Source organism: Peromyscus maniculatus, chromosome 18, assembly GCF_049852395.1.
Source record: "Peromyscus maniculatus bairdii isolate BWxNUB_F1_BW_parent chromosome 18, HU_Pman_BW_mat_3.1, whole genome shotgun sequence".
NCBI lineage: Eukaryota > Metazoa > Chordata > Mammalia > Rodentia > Cricetidae > Peromyscus > Peromyscus maniculatus.
This window is the reverse complement of record NC_134869.1, coordinates 42,869,762-42,896,058: the sequence shown is the minus strand read 5'-3', so window position 1 is coordinate 42,896,058 and position 26,297 is coordinate 42,869,762. Positions and strand designations below refer to the sequence as shown.

Here is a 26,297-nt window from a genome sequence, read left to right as displayed (position 1 = left end):
ATATTCATACCAGGGAAAGAAAACAGGCACCTGTGGATGCCCCTCCCAATGAAAAGGTTGTACTGATCCCAAGAATCTTCTTCCTCCTGAGGATCTGCTCTCTCACACTGAACTCACATACCCCCAGCTACAGAAACAGATGTAGGCTTCACAGAGCTTTGGCAGGCTTCACGGAGATGCAGTAGACCATGGCATCCACAAGAAAGGTAGGCAGGTAGCTCATGGGGAGGTAGAAGAGTTTGGCATCCCAACCAGCTGAGTACTGAGTGCGAGGGTGACAGGAAGTCAGCGCGTGCTCCATGCTGTCGGTCACTAAGAAGAGGTCCTCATTGCACCTTTGGTCCAACGACTTTATCATAGAGAGATCTATGTAGAATGAGAAGTGATTCAGCTGGTGTTGACCTCCACCCCTCCAGCTCTAGACCAACATAGAGGAAAGTTTCTCTAGATGCCATGATCCCACATCAGAAGCCATGCCCAAGCCTAGCCTGTCCCAGGTTCTCAGGGGGACCACGACCCAGCTTCAAGGAAGAACCGTGCATACCCACATCTTTGTCTCAGCTCATGCAAAGTGCTGTCTAATTCCTCCTCCCAGCCCTGACCTCAGTCACAGCTTCATGATGATGAGAGGTTCAGAAGGGACAGAGTACATTGTTCTCAAAATCAAGAACACTTTTTATGAGCAAATACCCACCCACCAAAGGACATGGGTCTAAATTCCCTTTCTTTGAAGTGTAAGAGCAATGGGTTGGTATTGGTAAAATGAACAGGAGACTAAGGATTCAGGACTAGACTCTGTTGGGTCTTTACAGCTCACTTACTTGATGCCAGGAAGTTCTCGCCATAGATCTCTTTGACCTCTGAGCTGGCCTGGTCCCACACCATCTTTGTATTTGATAAATGCGTGTCACTACTGGTTTATATCAGTTTTGAAGAAACCAGACTCTATAATAGCCACCTTCACCCCAAAATAGGAGAGCTCCCTCCTGCAAGACAGACAGATATCAAGAACTTCAGAGGACTTTCTGTAAGCATACTCACAACAAGAATACAGTCAAATGCCAACACGAGCCTGTGGTAAGGAGAGGTCACAGTTGTGGATCTGGGTTGTGCAGCAGATGGGAATGAAACTCCTGGTGAGGGCATTGCCTCTGTGCTTTGGAATGTCACACTAACAGTTTGGTGTGTGTAGGTCACTTACCAAAAACTAGGCCTTCTGTTCCATGACACCATTAAGACCTCTCTCCATGTTTTCAGATGCAAAGGGTCACCATCTTGCCCGAGTCACCTCCACCTCACTCCTAAGTCTCATTCCCCCCACTGTCCCAGGAAGCACTCAGGACATCTCTCTCTTTGTTCCTGCAGGTGTCTTCAGAGAGCAAGACCCTGCTGCCACTTCCTCACATTCCCAGCCTCCCTGTTCCCTCCAGCAGGGATGTACCTGTCATAAATGACTCCCCTGATTTAATCCCTTTGAAGGTTTATATTGCCAACAGAATGAAACACATACTTTCCAGTGCCCTCAGTCTCTCCACAAGTCTACCTCAACCCACCTGGTGACCATCCTCCTTCCATATCTGATCTGTCCTTTCCCCAAGGAGAGTCTACCTACACCTACAAGTTCCAGGTTTCTATTTTCAACCGTTACTCTGCTGCAGCCCATTCCTGCTACAGGACCCTGACAAATCTGAGGACTGCCATGGTCCACACAGCTGACTGGGCCATGACCACTCCAAGGGAAGGGCACAGTTCTTCTCAGTCTCCTCTCTCACTCTCTCGGTTGCCATAGTCTTTAGTTCAGGTCAAAACATTTCTGTTTGGTGGAATGTGTTGATTGTGGACTCTACAGGTGCCTGATATCTATCTCCCAATTTGAATGAGATGTTCAGCCCCACTCAAAAACATGTTTATCATCATAGAACTCATGGGGCTGGATTCTTGACTCAGTATACTCAAAGATGCTATTTTAACTCAGTAATGTCCCCCAGTTGTTGACCAGGCCCCAGAGTCCTGGAGAAAGTAGGAAGAAGAGAGAGTCACATAAAATAGCTGTAGTTCTGGATGAAATATATATTCAAATAGGTAGGACCACTTAGACAAGTGTATACTGGAAAGGAGGAAACAATGAAGAAGAGTATGTTATCATATGGGCTGGGGATCCCATCCTAGAGACTCTAGGCTCACAGCATGGATACCCTTCTCCTTGAAAGCTTCATGGTCCCATCCCTGATGAGAAGTAAGAAAAAGTCATTTCTGACTTCTTAGTTTTAAGAACAGATTTTGAAAACATGATGTGGCTCTGTGTATCTGGAGATCATAAAACTGTGGTTGTGTTTTACACATTATTTCCATCCTTGAAGACATTTTATTCTTTCACTTGCGACCCATAGGCTCATCGATTTGAAAGCTTGGCCATTGGAGAACAGTACTACTTGAAAAGGTTTAGGAGGTGTGGCTATGTGGGCGTGGGTGTGGCCTTGGAGGTAGTGTGTCACTGGGGATCGGCTATGGGGTTTCAAAGCTCCAGCCAGACCAGAGTCTCACTCTTCCTGCTGTCTGGAATGATGTATGTAGAACTGATCTGGATGTTGAACTCCCAGCTCCTTCTCCTGCACCATGTCTGCTTGTGTTCCCCTAGGATACCTACCCGCCGTGCTGATAAAAGACTAAATCTATGAAATAGCAAGCCAGCCCCAAATAAATGGTTTCTGTATAAGAATTGCCATGGCCTTGGTTTCCCTCCAGAGAAATAGAAGACTGACTAAGACACACTGCTGTCTTTGTCTTTCAAATGGCAAATAAAGACAGAAAAAGGGAAGGACTAGGAGAGAGGCAACAGAGGAACATACAAAAGAAAAGAAAGAAAGGGCAAAATTAATGTCCCGTGAGATTAGGTTGGGAAACAAACAAATGTGGCCATGATTGGGGAGTGTTTCAAAATAATGCTATGTTTATGGCTCTCATGAAGGCAGTCTTTGGAGGTCTAGCATCAATACTGAGCATCTCTCCTCAGAGGTTTGCAAAACCCAGGGACAGGAAAGAGAGGAGACAATGTTTTCTGATCACCAACCGCACTGAGGCTCCAACCCAAAACCCCAGAAAAGGGCGCCCTTTCTTGACCCTCACCCAACAGCTGCCTCCAGCCTGTCTGATGTCTTGTTCCTCAGTTTCTCAGCTCCACTTTCTGTCAGACATGCAGCCAGCACCCTCATGCCTCTCCTGTCCAGCTGTCTGGCCAGCAGGTTCCCAAAGCCCGAGTCACAGCCCGTGATGAAGACATGCTTGTCTTGGAGATGGCTCACCACCTGCCTCTCCCTGAACAAGCGCAGGAGGGTCCACAGGCCCAGGAGAACCACCAGGTAGAGCCACATGGCTTGGCAGAGGACAGGCACATAAAATCTATGCTAAAGTGAGCCTGGTCTCTATTCACAGAGGACAAAGTAGACACTGAGGACTCAGGATTCATGGAGGATTGCAGGCTTCTAGCAGGGAGTCCACACTTTTGTTTCCTGTCCAGTGCCTGCCTTGATATTTATTTATGCCTCACTTCCTAATCTCTCACCTGTTTGCTCAGCTGATATACAATGGACTTTGACATCCCCTTACTTGCTGCCTAGGATTTCTGGCTGAATTTCAGAGAAAACCTTAATCAGAAGCTCTAGAGCAGTGTGTGGAGCTTTACATTTGATTCCTGGCTCTAGAGATGTGCCCAACTGACTCTCTGATTCCAACTTAAAATAAAACAGGCACCTTCCATCAGAATGGAGCCGAGTTTCCCTTATCTGTTTCTTCCACCACTTCATGTCCAAACATGTGAGGACTCAAACTGGTGGTGTGGATCACAAAGACCATGCTTCTGTCAGCAGTTCCTCCAACACAATGCGTTCTGTGCATTACTGCATCCATATGCCTTTCTCTGTTAGTCCTCATAGCACCTTGTGTCTGGTCCTCATGCTCCCCCCTATCCTGAGACTAGGCTCTGGATGCCCACCATATTGCTCTTTACTCTCCATTTCTGGAGCATCTCTGTACACTGAGGTAGAGGGTCTCATGTCCCACAAAGAATGAAAGAAAAAGGCAGAGAGGGAGAGGAGCAGACATGGGGAGAAAAGCCAATTTCTGGTTGTGGCAGTTGCCAAAGGCCTTCACTTATCAATTCTCCAAAGTGTAAGTCACGCCTTCGAGTATGATGTAGCAAGTCTTTCTCTGTACCGCCAGCTCACAATTAATGACACGAGGACCTCTTATTAATTATGTAAACTCAGCCTGAGCTTAGGCTTGTTTCTAAATAGCTCTTATAACTTATATTAACACGTTTCTATTAATTTACATTTTGTTGTGTGTCTCAGGGATTTTGTCTCTCCTCCTGCGTGTCCTGCTTCATCATCCTCTCTTCTGGAATCTCTCCCCTGCCTAGATTCAATTCCTCTTCTATTCCCTCTACCCAGAAGTTCCATCTACACATTCTGTCTAGCTATTTGTTTGTTGGCTTTTTATTAAACTAAACACAGTGACATATACCCAGTGTAATCAAATATCTCTCATGAGGTGATGGCCTGTAGTTGGAAATTTTCTCAGGTCCTTCCCAGTCCCAGAGTCTGTGTTCCTCAAGTTGTACCTGGCCCCGTCGTCCCTCAGCCACTTACAAAATAACCACTCAGAGGCTTAATATTAACGGTAAATTATATAGCCTATGGCTCAGGCATTTGATGAGCTAGCTCTTATAACTTAACCCATTTCTATTAATCTATAAGTTGCCACATGGCCATGGCTTACTGATATTTTCACATGTTCCTTCTCCTGGTGGTGCTGGTGTCTCTCTAGACTCTCCTTTCTCTTCTCTGTCTCTCTCATTAGATTTTCTCACCTGCCCCTAAGCTCCCTTGCCATAGGCCAATGAAGCTTTATTTATTAACCAATGGGAACAACATATATTCACAGCATACAGAAAGACATCCCCCTGCAGTGGCCTTTATATAACTCCTCAATGTGGTCCTGACTCAATGAGAAGGAGGAGAACAGTGGACAGATTACAGCTATACCTTAAAGCCTAAGCCTTGGTTGTCAGCAGAGAGAAAATTGTGGCCTGGAGCTGGGCCACCTTTCCTTCAAGTGGGTGGTTGCCTTGGTTCTAGCTCTGGTCCTGCTTCTGCCCTGACCCTGTGTGCTGGTGTGCTTTTGTCCATGGGACACATTCAAGAGTCACCTAGAGAGAGGGACCTCACTTGAGGAATTGCCTCCCTCAGGTTGTCCTGTGGGGTGTCTGTGGGTCTTTTTCTTGTTGTCTAATTGATGTGAAATGGGTCAGCCCTCTGTGGGTGGTGACACCCTGGGCAGGTGGTCATGGGTTGTATGACAAAGCCAATGAACCAGCCATGCTGAGCAAGCCAGAAAGCTGTATTCCTCCATGGTCTCTTGTGGTGATATTGTGCTCCTCAAAATATTGTGCACCCTAATAAATTTATCTGGGGTCATAGAACAGAACAGCCACTAGACAGACATAGAGCCCAGAAAATGGTGGCACATACACCTTTAATCCTAGCCTTTTGGAGGCAAAGATCCATCTGGATCTCTGTGAGTTTAAAGCCACACTGGAAACTCCAGGCATGGTGACTCATGCCTTTAATCCTGGGAAGTGATGGCAGGAAGCAGAAAAGTATATAAGGCGTGAGGACCAGGATCTAGAGGCTGGTTAAGCTTTTAGGCTTTTGAGCAACAGTTGAGCTGAGATCCATTTGGATGAGGACTCAGAAGCTTCCAGTCTGAGGAAACAGGATCAGCTGAGGAACTGGCAAGGTGAGGAAGCTGTGGTTTGTTCTGCTTCTCTGATCTTCCAGCGTTCACCCCAATACCTGGCTCCAGGCTTGTTTTTATTAATAAGACCATTTAAGATTCATGCTACATCTGGCACCCAACATTCATGGTACAAATTAGTGAAAAAGCTACTTGCCTGTGGCCTTGAGGGCCCCAGCTCAGGCCCAAGTTGCCAGTTGTGGTGGAACACACTGGTAGGATTTGCTGTACGAGGCAGAGGCAGGAAGATCCCGGGTTTGAGGCCAGCCTAGGAGGCTTGCTTGCTAAGGAGAAGCTTCAGCCAGGGCCGAGCCACAAATGGTGGCAGTGACCATGGAGGCAGTGGCTGCTGCTTTGAGTTGCTGGCTCCTTCTCATCATGTTGGTGACTGCAGTGATGCTGCTACCTGGGATGAAGGGTTTACTGCTGCTTGTTCAGAGAAGAATTTCCAGGACCACAAGAAAGTATCAGCAAAGGTCAGTTGGAAAAGTTTAGCAAGACAAATGGTGGGGAGAAATGGCTGTGAAGATTTTCTCTTCTTGGGAAGGACACTCATGGTTCCAAGAGACTGACATTTATCAGACTGTGATTGCTCCAAACCATAGAGGAGAAAAAAAAAAAATTTGCAGGGAACCATGACCACACCTAACAGCAACTTTGAAATCTTCAAAAGAATGATGGGATGCCACAAAGAAGATTTCCACATGGACTGTGGTAAAGCCATTAAGCTGATTAACAACAAGGAAAGATCGGCTTTGGACTACAAACTGATCAGGACAATTTTGAGTTGGCAGGCAGAGATGATCCAGCCTGACAGACTACTCGAACAAGGACTTGAGGCAAGCCCTGAACTTTCCCATTATGCAGAGACTGGACAAATGATACAGGACTTGACAATTAACCCAAAAAATTTATTTTCAGGATTCCCTAAGGATGCCTTCACCCCCAGAGAGCAAAAGTAATTTTAAGAAAAACGACACCCATATTTCCAAGAGGTAGGATGGGTGGTTTTTGGTTGTTTAATGAGTTATGGATATTTCCATTGTTTGCGATGGTTGGTTACAAGTTGTTAATTGTTAATGGGCAGGAAAAAACTGAACAAGGAGATTATATTCAGAGTTTGTGTTTGTTTGTTTTTGTTTTTTTAAAAAAGGAAAGGAAAAAAGAGAATATAGATATGAGGGTCTGTCCCACAGCGGGTGGTGCCAGCCTTGGGAATGTGGTCCTGAGGTGTGTGAAAAGTAAAGCTAAGCCTGCCATGGAGAGCAAACCAGTGAGAAGCGTCAGGCATGGTCTCTGTCTCATTCTCCTTCCTCTAGACTCCAGCACGGCGTTCCTGCCTTGACTTTCTTCAGTCATGGACTGTGGACTGGAAGTATAAGCCAAATAAGGCCTTTCCTTCCCAAGTTTCTTTTAGTCTGTAGTGTGTGTGTGTGTGTGTGTGTGTGTGTGTGTGTGTGTGTGTGGCAAAACAGCTTGACCACACAACTCCATGACAGGCTTAGAGGCCCAGACACAACTTCTGTGACAGGCTTACTGACAGGCAACACCCAGAAGAGGAGAAGCCATAAACTGACTCCACCCAAGGAGGGCCTGTGTCTAAGGGGAGATACCTGACATTCCAAACATGTTCAGCACCCTTTGACAAATATCAGCCAATCGGTGTCCTGAACCCTGGGAACGTCGACACCCCAACCTCTGCTATGATAAAACCCCACCTGGCCTAGGCTCTGGGCTCTCTGGTTCACCACTGTGTCTGACAGAAAGTCCAAGCTCTGAGCTTGCAAATAAAGGCTCTTTGCTTTTACATATGGGATTCGGTCTCCATGGTGTTCTTTTGGAGTCCCAAATCCCAGCATAACAGTGTCACAGCCACAGAGAATCACCTAGGACAGCCCGATCATCGTCCTGCTCCTCCTCCTTTTCCTCCTCATTTAGTGAATCTCACTTTGGATTCAAATCCTGTTCCTTCTGCTAATTCTGTTCCTTCTCCTCCTCTTCCCCTTGTCCATGGCTTTCCTGGTCCTGGTCCTGCTCCTTGTTTGCTCTTCCTTGTCCTGCTTCCCAACAGCTGTCAGGACTTCCCTAGGATGCTCATTAGGGCAAAAGAGTAAGGGATTCTCAAGGTTCTGAGTAGCCAAAGGGACCTCAAAACCCTAATATGAGTGGGCTGCATCCTACAAAGTGAACACTGGGACTTCCTTAACAAAGGGAGCCTGAAGGTGCATTTTCCCCCAGTGAACACATGTCCCTTCAACTGTGAATTCCCTAGCCCCATCCATTCATGTTCAAACCCACTCCCCACACCTGCTGACCCTTCTTACTCACCCGGACAGCAGCACACACTCCTGTTGTTGACAAGGGCTTCTAGAACACAGCAGGATCCAGACCAGTCCCTGGATTTCCAGATAAAGTCAGTGAGAATAGGGGTCTGGGTGTGACTCCCTCACCTGGAGTCACAGGGCTGAAGACAAATCCTCAGAGACACCTCCCTGTCCTGTGGAGCTTCCCCCAGTCCATCCATCCTTCCACTGAGATTCCTGCACAGACCAACTGACAGTGCCCAGTGGTCCTCTTCAGTGTCCTGGGTAGGGGGCTCCTTGTCCCATTCCAGGGCTGAACTTGTGAGTGTCTCAACACTCCAGCTGTCTGATCTCTGGGCTGCAGTGCTGAGGCAGAATCTGAGCTGAACCATCTACTGGGATCAAGACTCCAGGGGAGTGTAGCTCAGCCAGGTGAGAAGCACTTCTCCAGTGAAGGCCAGGCATCCCCACCCACCCCACTCTTTCTTCTGCATGCAGGGAGGGGAGGGATGGAGTCTAGAATCAGTGATGCAAAGGGTGGAGAACAGGCCCACTGTGGAAGCCTTTTCCAGTCCTGCCCACATGCAGCCCTTGTTCATAACTTAACTCAGGAATGAAGGAATATCATGTTCTAATGGCTGAGATTCTAGGTTGAGACATGAGTTTCTACAATGTACTCCTCATGCAGGGAATGAGTAAGACATGAGTTTGGGGCATATATAGTGTAATCCTCAGCAAAGGGATTGAGTGAGACAGCCTCTGGCAGCATCTGAAGAGGCCCTCACAGGTCCCCTGAGTAGACGCCAGTCTTGACTCACCAAAGAAGTCTGGAAGGAGGAGAACAGCAGGCTTCTCCAAGCGTGGAGCACATGGACATGGACCACTTTACAGGACACTTCCTTCCAATTACACTTTGCCCAGTCACATCATGAAGCCCTTGACCATTACCCATTCCCAAAGCCAGATTTCTGTCCTAGATGGTGGCCCTGCCCCTTCCCCTAGTGGAGCCCAGAATGGGGGAGGGGAGGTCAACAACTTGTACACTTACACTTCCCTGATGCTCCAGAAAGAACTTCTCAGATGGTGCAAACCTCCTGATCAGCTTCCTCACAGACTACAAGGGAAATATGTGATATTTCTAGAATGTGTTTGTGTAATCTCTCTCTCTCTCTCTCTCTCTCTCTCTCTCTCTCTCTCTCTCTCTCTCTGTGTGTGTGTGTGTGTGTGTGTGTGTGTGTGTGTGTCCATGTGGCTGTACAGGGAGTGTGAAACCATCAGGTTTCAGATTCAGGCCTACCTTCCACTCACAAAGATTCTCCTGTTCAGCTTTGCAGATTGCTAACATTGCTGGAGTGACCCACCATGCACTGTTTTGTTCTCTTTGCAAGGAGAACATGGCCTGACCTGAATGAACCACACAGGAGCATTTGGAGACTCTTAGCTGCTTTACATCTTGGACACCCCATTCCTTCAGTGTTCCGATTTTGGAATCAACACTCATTGTGAGTTTTATGATGAATTGCTTGAACTATTACATGCTATTTTATTATCATGTGTAATAATAGTGTTTGTATGTATTGATTAATTATAAAGCAACAGCATGGCTTGGTGGCACACCTTCATAATCCCAGCATCAGAAACCATGAAGCAATACAGAGGAGGAAGAAGCCCTGAGTGAGGGTGTTCTGTTGACCTGGGCACCACCATCACAAGGACCAAGGTCTCAGACACATGGCAAATTGGCAAAGCCTTTCCCTACATGAATAAGGGTCAGAATTGGCAAAGCCTTCTTTCTCTGGCACAAGTTTGGGTGTCTATGGATAAGTGAACAGTGTGGCAAAAACTCGCCACTGCAGCTTCCTGAAGGTCCCAGCCTGAGACGCTCCCTCAGTCCTCCTGCAGACTCGCCAGCCCCTTCCCCTTTGCTGCTCCTAACAGACATGCTGAGGAGGCAGGTCGCAGCAGAAGCAGCTGAGGCTGCATCAGAGCACATGCAGGCCACTGGATGCCAGCTTTTCTGTACATGCGTCTGTGTGTCTGTCCTTTCTACAGAGTTTGACACCAAAGACAGATGTGCTGGAATGAGGCAAGAGATTCAGAAGGTAATGATGTACCTGTGTGACATAGTGAGATCTTGTCTCAAACTAACTAATTAACTTAAAATATACTTAAAAAATTACATATGGACTAATCTGGTAGAGCTGGTAGAGCATTTTCTTCTCTCTAGAGATCACAAATTGTTCTTCTCTCTAGAGAATCCCAGGTCCACAGTTAGGTATCTCACAACTGCCTGTAACTCCTGTTCTAGGGGACACAAAAAAACTTTCCCATACCGGAATTATTCCCCCCATGGAATACAAACACACTTGCATAGACAAATAGAAACACAAATGTTTAAAGAGAAGATAAGTAAAATGGATGACCCTGAGACATGGAAGTTCACTTTTTATTTTCATCCAAAATCAGAATCACTGTTTATACATTGTAGTTTTTCCTGTGGCTTTATGTCCACTATATTCATACCAAGGAAAGAAAACAGGCACCTGTGGATGCCCCTCCCAATGAAAAGGTTGTACTGATCGCAGGAATCTTCCTTCTCCTGAGGATCTGCTCCCTCACACTACACTCACTTACCCCCAGCTACAGAAACAGATGTAGGCTTCACAGAGCTTTGTCAGGCTTTATGGATGTCCAGTAGATCATGGCATCCACAAGAAAGGTAGGCAGGTAGCTCATGGGGAGGTAGAAGAGTTTGGCATCCCAACCAGCTGAGTACCGAGTGCGAGGGTGACAGGAAGTCAGTGCGTGCTCCATGCAGTCCGTCACCAAGGAGAGGTCCTCATTACACCTTTGGTCCAACGACTTTAACATTGAGAGATCTGTGCAGAGCAAGAAGTAATTCAGCTGCTGTTCACCTACACCTCCCCTGCTCTAGTCCAAGTTAGAGGAAATTTTCTCTTGACCCCATGATCCCGAATCAGAAGCCATGCCGACACTATCCTGTCCCAGGTCCACAGGCAGACCACGACCCAGCTTCAAGGAAGAACCGTGCACACTCACATCTTTGTCTCAGCTCATGGAAAGTGCTGGCTAATTCCTCCTCCTCTCATCCCTGACCTCACTCACAGCTTCATGATGATGAGAGGCTTAGAAGGAACAGAGTACGTTGTTCTCAAAGTCAAGAACACTTTTTAAGAGCAAATACCCACCCTCCAAAGGACAGGGGTCTAAATTCCCTTTCTTTGAAGTGTAAGAGCAATAGGTTAGTATTGGCAAAATGAACAGAATAAGGATTCAGGACTAGACTCTGTTGGGTCTTCAGCTCACTTACTTGATGCCAGGAAGTTCTCGCCATAGATCTCTTTGACCTCTGAGCTGGCCTGGTCCCACACCATCTTTGTATTTGATAAATGCGTGTCACTATTGGTTATATCAGTTTTGAAGAAACCAGGCTCTATAATAGCCACCTTCACCCCAAAATAGGAGAGCTCCCTCCTGCAAGACAGACAGACATCACGAACTTCAGATGATTATCTGTAAAAGATGTCACCATAAGTGTACAGTGACGTGCCAACACGAGCCTGTGGTGAGGAGAGGTCACAGTTGTGGATCTGGGTTGTGCAGCAGATGGGAATGAAACTCCTGGTGAGGGCATTGCCTCTGTGCTTTGGAATGTCACACTAAGAGTTTGGTGTGTGTAGCTCACTGGCCTAAAACTAGGCCTTCTGTTCCATGACACCATTAGGACCTCTCTCCATGAACTGCAGATGCAAAGGGTCACCATCTTGCCCGAGTCACCTCCACCTCACTCCTAAGTCTCAGTCTGCCCCACTGTCCCAGGAAGCACTCAGGACATCTCTCTCTTTGTTCCTGCAGGTGTCTTCAGAGAGCAAGACCCTGCCTGCCACTTCCCCACATTCACAGCCTCCCTGTTCCCTCCAGCAGGGATGTACCTGCCCCAAGTGCCTCTTCTGATTCAATTGCTTTGAAGGTTTATATTGCCAACAGCATGAAATAAATACTGTCCAGTGCCCTCAGGCTCTCCACAAGTCTACCTCAACCCACCTGGTGACCATCTTCCTTCCATATCTGGTCTGTCCTTTCCCCAAAGAGAATCCACCGACACATACAGGTTCCAGGTTTCTATGTTCAACCTTTACTCTGCTTCAGCCCATTCCTGCTACAGGACCCTGACTAATCTGAGGACTACCATGGTCCACACAGCTGAATGAGCCATGGCCACTCCAAGGGAAGGGCACAGTTCTTCTCAGTCTCCTCTCTCACTCTCTCAGTTGCCATAGTCTTTAGTTCAGGTCAAAACATTTATGTTTCATGAAATATGTTGATTGTGCACTCTACAGGGGCCTGATATCTATCTCTCAATTTGAATGAAATGTTCAGCCCCACTCAAAAACATGTTTATCATCATAGAACTCATGGGGCTGGAATCTTGACCCAATATACTCAAAGATGCCATTTTACCTCAGTAATGTTCCCCAGTTTCCTCCCCCAAATATGACAGGGCAAGATGAACTCAGGTCTCAGTCTTTCCCTCTATAGAGACTTGGAAATGTCCTTGTCAATGGATAATTCAATGAAGAGAAGATGAGAGAGCCCCTAAGACAGAGAGTATCTTCCTCATGATGGGATACTAAAGGCCATGATTAAATACACCCCTTCCAAAACTTCCCTCAGGTACCCCCATCCCTGTCCAATACCTGAGGGAGTCTGAGAAGGCCTCTACACCATACTTGGAGATGCAATAACCACCACCAAAGAAGGACACTCGGCCCATGATGCTGGAAACATTGACCACACGGCCCCTTGCCTTCCTCACTAAAGGCAGCATGTTCAGAGTCATCTCAATCATGCCCAACAGGTTCACATCCAGTATCTTTGCAAACTCCTGCTTGTTCAGCCATTGATTGGGAACCGTGGGGATGGAAATACCCGCATTGTTGACCAGGCCCCAGAGTCCTGGAGAAAGTGGGAAGAAGAGAGAGTCACATAAAATAGCTAGTTCTGAATGAAATATGTATTCAAATAGGTAAGAACACTTAGACAAGTGTATACTGGAAAGCAGGAAACAATGAAGAAGAGTATGTTATCATATGGGCTGGGGATCCCATCCTAGAGACTCTAAGCTCACAGCATGGATACCCTTCTTCTTGAAGGCTTCATGGCCTCAATGCCTGATGAGAAGCAAGAAGCAGTTATTTTCTCACCTGTTAGTTTTAAGAATAGATTTTGAAATCATGGTGTGCCTCTGTGTATCTGGAGATCATAAAACTATGATTTTTTTTTTACACATTATTTCCATCCTTGAAGATATTTTATTCTTTCACTTGTGACCCTAGGCTCATAGATTTGAAAGCTTGGCTATTGGAGAACAGTACTACTTGAAAGGGAGTAGGAGGTGTGGCTATGTGGGCGTGGGTGTGGCCTTGTTGGAGGAAGTGTGTCACTGGGGATGGGCTATGGGGTTTCAAAGCTCAAGCCAGACCAGAGTCTCACTCTTCCTGCTGTCCTGAATGATGTATGTAGAACTGATGTGGATGTGGAACTCCCAGCTCCTTCTCCTGCACCATGTCTCTCTGTGTGTCTCCAGACTACCTACCCGACCGACATGCTAATAATGGACTAAATCTATGAAATAGAAAGCCAGCCCCAAATAAATGGTTTCCTTTATTAGAATTGCCATGGTGGTGGTGTTCCTCCAGGAAAGTAGAATACTGACTAAGACACACTGCTGCATTTGTCTTTCAAATGGCAAAGAGAGACAGAAAAACGGAAGGACTAGGATTAAGGCAACAGAGGAACATACAAAAGAAAAGAAAGAAAGGGCAAAATTAATGTCCCAGTGTAACTAGGTTGCTGTGGATATTGTTCTGTATAAATAAAACACTGATTGGCCAGTGGCCAGGCAGGAAGTATAGGTGGGACAAGGAGAGAGGAAATTCTGGGAAGTGGAAGGGTGAATCAGAGAGAAGCTGCCAGCCACCGCCATGACCAGCAGCATGTGAAGATTCCGGTAAGCCACGAGTCACGTGGCAAGGCACAAATTTATAGAAATGGGTTAATTTAAGATATAAGAACAGCTAGCAAGAAGCCTGTCACGGCCATACAGTTTGTAAATAATATAAGCGTCTGTGTGTTTATTTTACAAGTGGGCTGTTGGACTGCCGGGGCTTGGCGGGACCCGGAGAAAAGCTTTCCACCTACAAAAAAAAAAAATGTGGCCTTGACTGGGGAGTTTTTCAAAAACAGTGCTATGTTTATGGCCCTGATGAAGCTGTTCTTACGAGGACTAGCATCAATATTGTGCAGCTCTCCTTAAATTCTTGCAAAACCCAGGGACAGGAAAGAGAGGAGACAATGCTTGCTGATCACCAACAGCACTGAGGCTCCACCCCAACCCCAGAAAAGGGCGCCCTTTCTTGATCCTCACCCACAGACTGCCCTTCCTCATCCCCTTTGGTCTTTACGTCCTGGATCCTCAAATATCCACTCAGAAAGGCTTACAACTAAACACCATATCCACACTATTAATTTCTGTGCAAGGTGCATTGGAGAGTCATTTATTGACATTAAGCATGGCATTTGTTGATTTAAAAAGTTGGCCCAATATGACATATGGACCCTTGGCTGAAAAGCATGTTTTATTCTCATGGAGACCCATATTCTTTCATCAAGTTTTTTTTTTTTAGTCTTGTTTTGTTTTGTTTTGAGAAGCTCTATGGAAATCTATTTTTATAGAAACTTCCTAAAATACATACATATGTGAAAGGAATTTAAATGGAGTCACCATAGGATGGGGAGATGATCTCTGACCTAGACATCTTATGCCACCAGGTAAAAATCAGTGCCAGTAATGGGTTACATCCCGTTGAGTCATTGGTCAAAAAGTCTCCATGGAGCCGCACTCCTAACCCCCATCACAGGCTATTGCCAAGGCCACTCATTGTTCTCCACATCCTGATAGTAAGGACATATTGCTGAAGATGATAGTTACTTATGTCATCCAGCAGGGAGAGGTTGAGAAGGTGCCCAACCAACAGCTTCACCCCTACTGATTCGCAATCAAGGTACCAAAAGACACTCTGTGCACTCCCAGAGGGAAAGGTGATCACCAGGATCACCCAGCTACAAACCCTGTGACCTACACCTGTGATCTGCCTGTAAGATCTACTGCGCAGTAGAGGCACAAATGACCTGGAGTAACTGGCACTTTCTGATTAGTTTGAAGGTCACTCTATGAGATGGAGCCATATCTGACTCTGTGTAGGAGACAGAAACATCAGGCCAGATAGGTCATGGGCCTTGGGAAAACCTAAGAACATTATCCTGCTCAAGGAAAATACTGTAAAATGTGTCTTAATACATTATCACTACACACATAGACCAGTGCCTTGCACAGCACTCATCAGAAGACATTGGTCTTGCAATAGATGAGAATGAGCACAGAGTCACATGACTGGACAATGTGCAGAGAGTGAGAGACTTTGGAGCACTCAGTCCTAAAAGGAAATCTTCATCAAAGCCTTCACCTCAAGGCTCAGGGGTCTTTGAAGATAAGGATGTGGGGAGAGTGAAGAGCCAGAGGTGATGGAAGACTCCAATTAACTGTCTTCCAGACACAACAGGACTGGGGCACACATAAACTCACAGAAGGTGTGGCTGCACACGTAAGACCTGATCAGGTTCTAGACAGTGACCCAACACTGAGAAGGGGCAGTGGACACATGGTCCCACCTCTAACCAAGAAGCAATTTGTAAGTGATACCTGCTGGCAAAGGGAGCAACAGTTTTCTCCACTGCAGTGACATTGGAGCCTCATGCCCAGAAGTACTTGCTAACACAAAATGAACTCCAAGTATTTATTTTTAGGGAACTTTCATGTTGATGTGTTTATGTATTTTGTTTGTTTTGGGTTTCTGTTTATTTCTTGATTTTCATTTTGGTTTTTTATTTTGTTTTTATTTTAATTTATGTGTGTGTGTGTGTGTGTGTGTGTGTGTGTGTGAGAGAGAGAGAGAGAGAGAGAGAGAGAGAAAGAGAGAGAGAGAGAGAGAGAGAGAGAGAGAGAGAGAGAGAGAGAGAGAGAGAGAGAGGAACAAATATGAAATTGGGTGTGTAAAGATATGGGGAGGATCTGGAATGTGTTGAGGAAAGGGAAACATGATGGAAATATATTTTATGAAAAAAAAGTTTCCAGGCATGCTGGCCCACTTCTTTAAGTGCACTTCAGAGGCAGAGGCAGGTGGATCTCTGTGAGTTCAAGACCAGCCCGGTCTACAATCCAAGTTCCAGGACAGCCATGAGCACACAGACAAACCTTGTTTCAAAAAACAAAAACAACAACAACAAAAACCCAAAACCAACCAAACAACTAAACAAAATACAACCCCCAAACCAGAAACAAATGAAAAAGAATTTGTTAAAAATATGGAAAAATATTTTATTTCTTGTTTCCAAAATTAAACATGGTGTATACTCTGAATTAAGCAGAAGTTTCCCAAGACAGTGCTTATGACAATAAATATAGGAAACAAGCTGAGTGTGGTTGTACATAACTGAAATCCTGGCACAAAGCAGGCTGAGGAAGAGAAACATCAAATCATGGCCAGCTCTATACCAAGACCTAAACTCAAAACCCAACACAAATAAACACAACCAAATGAAACTATTCCAATATCCAAAGCCAAGTCATTGTAAAACTAGTTGGGTTTTATTACTGGGCTAACTATTTTAATTATTTGAATACTATATTTGAATAAGTCTTCAAGTGTCAAAAATTGTTCACCATTTAAACTGAAAAGAATTCACATGTATTAATTGGTACAGATCTAACTGTTACTAGTTTTATCCACTAAATAGTAAATTGTGTATTAATTGTGGATTCATATGATCTAGTGTTTAGAACAATAAACATGTTTGCAATAGATTTTTTAATTAATTAATTAATTATTTTTATATGCACACAAACAGTGAAAGGGAGACAGAAAGGGAGAGAAGAAAGAATAGAGGCAGGAAGTGTGAGTGTGAGAGAGAGAACTCCCTTCCTAGATTTGACTGAACTAAGGCATTCCTCCAGTGTGGGGTGTTACCCTTAAGCATGGCAATGACCTTGGCTCCCCATAAAGGATCCCAGGTGGAAGGTGAGACCAGAGTCCAGTACTGAGAGTGGAGATGCATCTGACCCATGCCCAGCCAGCTTCACACACAGCCAGGGCCCCAACCTCCTCACTGTCTCTAACCTGGCACTCAGCAGCCAACATTGCAGCCTTTCTGCATACAGTGACAGAAGAGGACAGACAGAAGTGTGGACATGAAATGACACATGACACCAGCTGTCCAAGAGAAGAGAACTTGAAGGACCAAATGTAGGAGGAAGAGGAAGTCCTGACATGCTGGAGAGGGGAAGAGTCTGTAGACACTAAAATTCCACCCCCACCCCCTTGAGCAACCTTTTCAGGTCTACACAGGCATTCCCTTCACACAGAGACACAAACCAGCAGACACACACAGGAATCTCAATGGTACCTCTGTTCCCAACACGCTCCTTCACCCACTGAGTGGCGGCCACAATACTCTCTGTCTTGGTGACATCGAGGATCACCGTCTCCAGCCTGTCTGATGTCTTGCTCCTCAGCTCCTCAGCTCCATTTTCTGTCAGACATGCAGCCAGCACCCTCATGCCTCTCCTGTCCAGCTGTCTGGCCAGCAGGTTCCCAAAGCCCGAGTCACAGCCCGTGATGAAGACATGCTTGTCTTGGAGATGGCTCACCACCTGCCTCTCTCTGAACAAGCGCAGGAGGTTCCACAGGCCCAGGAGAACCACCAGGTAGAGCCACATGGCTTGGAAGAATAGGTACATACAGTCTGTGCTAAAGTGAGCCTGGCCTCTATTCATAGAGGACAACGTAGACACTGAGAATCAGAGGCTTCTAGCAGGGAGTCCACACTTTGTTTCCTGTCCCGTGCCTCCCTTGATATTTATTCATGCCTCACTTCTCTTACCTTCCACCTGTCTGCTCAGCTGGTATACAATGGCCTTTGGCATCCCCTTACTTGCTGCCAAAGAAAACACCACGGTCTATTCACCAACACACCTCCTTTTTCTTAGGATCTTTGATTTACTCGTGTGGGAATACATGCATGTTTCCTCACACATGCTCACTACAGGCACTCCCTGGCTCCTCTGTGACTCTGCATTTGGCACTCCAAAGCCCCGAACCCAGGGCTTTCTGAACGTAGGTGCCCTTGCCAACCTGCACCGGGACTCAGAAGACATTACGTGAAGATCCTGCCCTGAGCTCAGGTGTCCTCCCCAGGTTCCTCAGCCAGATTCTCTCCTCAGAAAACAAAGGTCTCTCCTTGTCACTACAACTCCAGGAGACACTAAAGAAAGGACAGGGCCAGCTGGTGACTTCCTGGTACAGCAGCTGCCTGGGAAGGAGGAGGGGCCAAGGAGGAAGGCTGACCCCTGAGGACCTCTAGGTGATGACACCTGGAACTCAGATCCCTAAGTCTCACAGATGACGTGGGGGAGGAAACGACTTTTCCCTCAAAAGCTCTTCTTTGGGCTGCATGAATTCTAGTAGACACGAGCAGAGCCATCCTCAGCCGCAACCTCCATGACTGCCCCTGACTGCCCCGAGCCAGGGTTTCTGGCTTAATTTCCCAGCAAACCTTACTCACAACCTCTGGCGTGTTGTATGATATTTTGATCATGTTCTGACAAATAAAGAGTGATCGGAGTCAGAGGGAGGAGCTAGCCACTACCCTGCCAAAATTAACCACAGAGGTTTTGGAGGAGTGAGGACAGATAGAACAGGGTGTAGTGAGGTGGGGCAGAGAGGGACTTAGCCCTTTTGGAGGAAGGACAGAGCATTAAGAGAGGACTGGTGGCTTCTCTGCTTGTCTCATCTTTCAGGTGCTTTCCCCTGTTCGCATTCAGACCCACCCCTCCTCAGCTCCGGATCCCGCAGCACTCCACACTCCAGGGAAGAGTGGTGGTATGCTCCTCACCGGGGCCTCCAGCAGGGACGCACGCCTGCTTAGCTGCCTGAGGGATGAGGAGGTGACCTTCCTCTGGTACCTCGGAAACCTCCATCCACAGCCTTAAAGGCTTGGCTGGCTCTCTTCACCTGACCCCATCCCACCACCCTCGGAGCTGCAATCCTACAGTTTCATTAGGACCAACGGGGCTTTTGTGACTCCATTCCTGATGCTTTCCTGTGGATGAGACCCCTCTTAGACCTTAGTGTTCGTCCTCGCATTCTGGCCTCTACAAAAGCCCTGGTACCAGGCGCCGAGCTCCAATGACTTAGCGAGGCTAAATCTGACCCCGTTGAGTGTGGTGATGACCCTCTGAATGGCTTGGTCCTCGTTTGCTCCTCCCTTTTGTCCTATATGACTACTTTGAGCAATCAGGGAAATGGGAAGATCCCCTTCCCTTATATTATACCTCTTCATTTCTCTCTCTTCCCTTCCCTCTCGTCTGCCTGCCTCTCCCAAGTCCCCACCCAACGTGGTCTTTCACTCTTATTCTTCTGCTCTCCCCCTCCCGATAGACCTCCCACACGAACTCTGTTGTGTGTGTGGCATGTGTGTTCAGTAACATACCTGGACAGGGCCCACCAGAGGTACCCGCTTCACGCCACGACCTCACCGCCTGCTCCGCCCTGCAGCAGATCCGCTCTCTTCCGCCTGTACCAAATGTGCTTCCGGATTCACTCTCTTCCACCCGTAACATAGCTGCTTTCTCACTCGCCGGCAGCTTTGCCCTCAGTAGTCTTCGGCCCAGACAGTTGGGAAACCAAGAAAGAATCCTCTACTTTCTTTCTTTTTCTTTGCTCCAAAGACCTGTTTATGTCTGTCTACTCTCTCTCTCTCTTTAAATGTCCTGTTTGATACAAAGAGTGAGTCAGAGATAGAGATGTCTGCTTTGTCTAAGGTTTGCTCAGGTTAAAAAAATACATTTAGTCCTAGTGACCTCTCTGTTCATTTTATCTCCTTCTGGAGTAAGGAAGCAGCAAGCCTCAGATATTTTGGGTCGGTATGAATTTTTTGTATGATGATAGAGATGTAAAGCTATATTTGATTCAACTCTGGTTCATAATATACTCTATGTGATAATAGATATTGAAAGCTATAAAGATCCATTCAGATTAACAAAAATATAACTTAGAGATTTACACCTATGTCTTTGCCAAGTGTTCAAAACCAAGCTTCTAGAGAATTTAAATAAATGGTGGCAGAGGTTTGCTTAATACATATTTGATAAACAAGCGACATACTCTATAATGGAGCTTCTGGTCCCCCAAGAGGGTCCTTTTCTCAGAGGTGAGTCACACCAACTCACAAGCCCCCTTTTTCAGTCTTATTAAAGCTCCTAACATATTAGAGACTGTTAGGGAACACAGGTTGATAGTCAGTCACCTAATAGACAGACAATCCACAAATGCTCAGAGATCTGCAGAATATGGCATTTAAATTGTTTAATTAAAAAGCTTTTATGATACAGAGACATGCCAGCTCCTGGCAGCACCCTTATTTCCTCCAAAGAAGATGGATGGGCACAGAAGAACCTCCACCTGGAACTGGCTCCAGAGTGCCAATGCCAGCCACTGAGCAAAACTGCCTTTTGCCTCAACTGCTGCCAGGGCCTTCTTCAGACCTTGGACAACAGGACTCTGGGGAATCCATTGCCTCACTTTTCCCTAGACAACATAGGCTGGTCCTCCCCACAAATTCCAACCCCACAACTGTCAGCTCTTCTGAGGCCTGGCAGCTGAAGCCTGATGTTGCTGCCCTGAGATTTCTGCCCTCTATATCTCAAGTCTTCTCCCTCAACCCAATACTGACGACTCCCCATCTCATTCTCTCATTGCAAACCTAGAGGAACTACTGCCCCGTCCTTCACACATGCAGGAGGGCACATTGCCTCAGGCCACCTATACCTGGCACACAGATGGCAGCTCATTTTTACATAGGGGACCTGAAAAGCAGGCTCTGCCAGTGTCAGATATTGGGGTGGTGGTGGCACAGGCACCCCCACCAACACTACTAACCAACAGGCTGAATTAATAGCTCTCACTCATGCCTTCCAATTGGCACAAGGACAATCCCTAAATGTTTACACAGACCGCAAATATGCTTTTCATATCCTCTTGTTCCACGCTGCCATCTGGAAAGAGCACAGGCTACTAACAACAAAAGGAGGACCCATGACAAACTCAGGCCAAATTATGGCCCTGCTAAAAGCCTTCCATCTTTCCAAAGCTATAGGGATTATTCATTGCTGGTCTCATCAGACCAACAGCTTCATCATCTCTGAGGGACATAACTGAGCCCACCAGGCAGCTAGGACAGTGTCCTCCAAGGCCCAGACTCACCTCACCCACCACAGGGAATCCACACACGACAACCCACATCCTCACAGTCACCCGGACACTTGACAAATTCTGTCCTGTCTACACCAGCTCTTTCATCCTAAAAGACAGGCTCTGTCTCGTTTTGTCAAGGCCCACCTGCAGCCGACCCCTGAGGACTTATAGCTCTTAAAAACTATCACTGCCTCTTGTAAAATATGACAAAAGTCAGACCCCAAATGGGCTAAAGAGCTAAACAGAGAATTCACAAAACAAGAACTACAAATGGCTGAAAGACATGTAAAGAAATGCTTAACATCCTTAATCATCAGAGAAATGCAAATCAAAACGACTCTGAGATACCACCTTACACCTGTTAGAATGGCTACGATCAAAAACACCAATGACAGTCAATGTTGGAGAGGATGTGGAGCAAAGGGAACACTCCTCCACTGTTGGTGGGAATGTAAACTTGTACAACCACTGTGGGACTTCACTCTGATGGCCCTGCACACATCACTGTTTGTGAGGTTTATGGAAGGATGTTGGAGTTTGAGCTGAAAGGCTCTTGTAAGCTGGAAACGTAATGGGCTGTTCTCTGGGGGTTGAAGAGAAGGATGCAGAAGGACGTTGTTGTCTTTTTTTCCATTGTGTATTTCTGGGTTCTTTATCAAAATCCAGGTGTGTGTGTGTGTGTGTGTGTGTGTGTGTGTGTGTGTGTGTGTGTGTGTGTTTATGTCTGGATCGTCTATTTTGTCTGTTTTCATGCCAATGCCATGCTGTTTTTATTATTAGAGCTCTGTAGTACAGTTTGAAATCAGGGATGGTGATAACTCTAAAACTTCTTTTATTGTACAGGTTTATTTTTAGCTAGCCTGGGTTTATTTATTTTTTGCTTTTCCATATGAAGTTGGGTATTATTTTGTTTACAGGTCTGGAAAGAACTGTGTTGGAATTTTAGGAGTATTTCATTTAATCTGTAGATTTCTCTTGGTAAAATGGCCATTTTTACTATGTTGACCCTACCAATTCTTGAGTGTGGGGGATCTTTTCAACTTCTGATATTTTCTTCAATTTCTTTCTTCAAAGGCTTCAAGTTATTGTCATACAGGTATTTCTCTTGCTTGGTTATAGCTAGTCTAGCTATACTTTATAGTATCTGTAGTTATTGTGCAGGGTATTGTTTCTCTGATTTCTTCTTGACTCATTTATCATTTGTTTATATGAGGGCTACTGATAGTTTGTTGTTGTTGTTGTTTATTTGTTTGTCTGCTTCTTTAAAGTTAATCTCCCTCCAGCCACTTCCCTGAAGGTGTTTTTCAGGTGTAGGAGTTCCCTGGTAGAATTTTTAGTATCTCTTATGTATACTATCATATCATCTGAGAACAGAAATACTTTGACTTCTTCTTTTCCAGCAGCCCAGAGATCTGTGTTAGAACCAAATAGTACCAACAGCAACAATAACAATAAGTGAGTGAAATGACTCCTAATGATACTCTACTATAGTCAAAGACAAGACCCTATCTTTATCATGGTCAGAGAGGCTCCATTTAGAAACTGATAGGAGCAGAGACAGAGACCAACAGCCAGACATTAGGCCAACCTTGGTGAATCCTGCCGAGAAGGGGAAAAAATGACTATAGAGCCATAGGGGCCAAGGAAACCACAAGAAAACCCACCAAATCGACTAACCCGGGCTTAAAGGGGCTCACAGAGACTGAACCAACAATCAGGGGGTCTGCGTGGGTCTGACCTAAAATCCCTCTGCATACATGTTATTATTATGTAGTTTGCTGTTCTTGGGGGACTCCTAAGAGCAGAAGCATGGGCTTTCTCTGACTCTTTTGGCTGCTTTGGGGACCCTTTACGTCCTGCTGGGTTGATTTGTCCAAACATAATATGAGGGGAAGTGTCTAGTCTTATGGCACCTTGATAAGTCATGTTTGGTTGATATCCCTGGGAGGGCTGCCTTTTGAGGAGGAGGAGTGGATGGGGACTGTAGAGGATGGGGACGTGGAGGGGAGGAGGGAGAGTATGCAATACATTAGAGTGGAATAAATTTGAAAATTAAAAAGAAAAGGATATGGTAAACAATGCAGATAGTAGAAGGCCAGACTTGTGACGTTCAGAGGGGTGAAATTCCCCCATCAGGTTGTATATCTGACATTTTTATCATGAATCATAGAAAGTGAAATTTTGCTTTACTGTGACAATGGATGCTGGTCATCTGGGGCTGAAGAATCGACTGTGATCCATTAGAGACCAGCATCACTGAGATAAAATCTGGGAAGTATTTCCTCAGGTTGAGCACACACTGGCTATCCATGGTGCACAGGGACCAACTCTGCATCTTAAATTCACAGATGACCTCGGCAGTGTTTGAGAATCTCTCCCATGAGAGTAGTATTGGTGACATGAAAGCTGTGGGATTGAAGAGGTCATGGAGAGCAACTGAGGCTGACCACTGGGAGAGACCAGGAGAGACCAAAGGTGAAGGTGCAGCCTCAGCTGGTATGGAGACCGCAGAATAGTTGAGATTCCAGCCCTGGGGGACCTAAGATGGCAGCAGGAATGGAGTGGAGCAGGCCTGAGACATCAGACATGAGACAAACTGTGTGCATTGAGGATGGCGGAGCTGGAGACCTGGAGATATCGAGGCTTTGGAGGCCAGAAGATCATGAGTGAGCCCCAGATGTCAGACGTTGATCTACAAGATTGAGATCTCTGCTGCTGGAATTTCATTTTGATTAAGGGTCATTGTTTTTGTACATGGAGGTTCTTCTCTTTTGGAAGAAGAAAATATTTAATTGTTTTGATTTTTCAGAAACCCACAGTGACTAGACTTTGTATGTTTTAAAGAGACCTTGAACTTTTAAGGGGTTTTAATGTTTTGAGAGTGTGAGACATCCAAGTCATACTGTTTTATACCATGATATTAGCATGAGATCTGAGAATCGACAACAAAAAGGAAAGGTTGTAGTCTAATACTGATACACTGTGTGTCATGATGTCAGTGGGTCAATTGTGCTGGATATTTTCATCAACCCGACACAGGCTAAGGACATCTGGGAAGAGGAAACCGAACTGTGGAATTGCCTCCATCTGATTGGCCTGCAGGTATGTCTGTGGACTTTTCCTTTAATAGTGAGGGCTGTGGGAGGGTCTGTCCCACAGCAGGTGGTGCCACCCTTGGGTATGTGGTCCTGAGGTGTGTGAAAAAGCAAAGCTGAGCCTGCCATGGAGAGAAAACCAGTGAGAAGCGTCAGGCATGGTCTCTGTCTCAGTCTCCTTCCTCTAGACTCCAGCATTGAGTTCCTGCCTTGACTTTGTTCAGTCATGGACTGTGGCCTGGAAGTATAAGCCAAATAAGGCCTTTCCTTCCCAAGTTTCTTTTAGTCTGTAGTGTGTGTGTGTGTGTGTGTGTGTGTGTGTGTGTGTGTGTGTGTGTGTGTGTGTGTGTGTAAAAACAGCTTGACCACACAACTGCCATGACAGGCTTAGAGGCCCAGACACAACTTCTGTGACAGGCTTACTGACAGGCAACACCCAGAAGAGGAGAAGTCATAAACTGACTCCCCCCAAGGAGGGCCTGTGTCTAAGGGGAGAAACCTGACATTCCAAACATGTTCAGCACCCTTTGAGAAATATCAGCCAAGCGGTGTCCTGAACCCTGGGAACGTCGACACCCCAACCTCTGCTATGATAAAACCCCACCTGGCCTAGGCTCTGGGCTATCTGGTTCACCACTGTGTCTGAGAGAAAGTCCAAGCTCTGAGCTTGAAAATAAAGAATCTTTGCTTTTACAAATGTGATTCGGTCTCCATGGTGGTCTTTTGGAGCCCCAAGATCGGAGCATAACAGTATCACAGCCACAGAGAAGCACCTAAGACAGCCAGATCATCGTCCTGCTCCTCCTCCTTCTCCTCCTCATTTAGTGAAGCTCACTTTGGATTCAAATCCTGTTCCTTCTGCTAATTCTGTTCCTTCTCCTCCTCTTCCCCTTGTCCATGGCTTTCCTGGTCCTGGTCCTGCTCCTTGTTTGCTCTTCCTTGTCCTGCTTCCCAACAGCTGTCAGGACTTCCCTAGGATGCTCATTAGGGCAAAAGAGTAAGGGTTTCTCAAGGTTCTGAGTACCCAAGGGGACCTCAAAACCCTAGAAAGAGTGGGCTGCATCCTACAAAGTGAACACTGGGACTTCCTTAACAAAGGAGCCTGAAGGTGCATTTCCCCCCAGTGAACACATGTCCCTTCACCTGTGAATTCCCTAGCCCCATCCATTCATGTTCAAACCCACTCCCCACACCTGCTGACCCTTCTTACTCATCCTGACAGCAACACACACTCCTGTTGTTGACAAGGGCTTCTAGAACACAGCAGGATCCAGACCAGTCCCTGGATTTCCAGATAAAGTCAGTGAGAATAGGGGTCTGCGTGTGACTCCCTCACCTGGAGTCACAGGGCTGAAGAGAAATCCTCAGAGACACCTCCCTGTCCTGTGAAGCTTCCCTCAGCCCATCCATCCCTCCACTGAGATTCCTGCACAGACCAACTGACACTGCCCAGTGGTCCTCTTCAGTGTCCTGGGTAGGGGGCACCTTGTCCCATTCCAGGGCTGAACTTGTGAGTCTCTCAACACTCCAGCTGTCTGATCTCTGGGCTGCAGTGCTGAGGCAGAATCTGAGCTGAACCATCTACTGGGATCAAGACTCCAGAGGAGTGTAGCTCAGCCAGGTGAGAAACACTTCTCCAGTGAAGGCCAGGCCATCCCCACCCACCCCACTCTTTCTTCTGCATGTAGGGAGGGGAGGGATGGAGTCTAGAATCA

At 46.3% G+C, this 26,297-nt stretch overlaps 1 protein-coding gene across 1 annotated transcript; it reads right to left on the bottom strand.

The window, feature by feature from the left end:
* Positions 1-10,528: 10,528 nt before the first annotated feature.
* On the bottom strand, positions 10,529-17,997 carry LOC143269181 (retinol dehydrogenase 16-like). Its single transcript, XM_076554059.1, has 4 exons — positions 17,640-17,997; positions 12,815-13,073; positions 11,428-11,591; positions 10,529-10,975 (listed from the first exon to the last, which is right to left on the bottom strand). The coding sequence occupies exons 1-4, from the start codon at positions 17,971-17,973 to the stop codon at positions 10,758-10,760; spliced, it is 975 nt and encodes a 324-aa protein (XP_076410174.1). The 5' UTR covers positions 17,974-17,997; the 3' UTR covers positions 10,529-10,757.
* Positions 17,998-26,297: the final 8,300 nt, after the last annotated feature.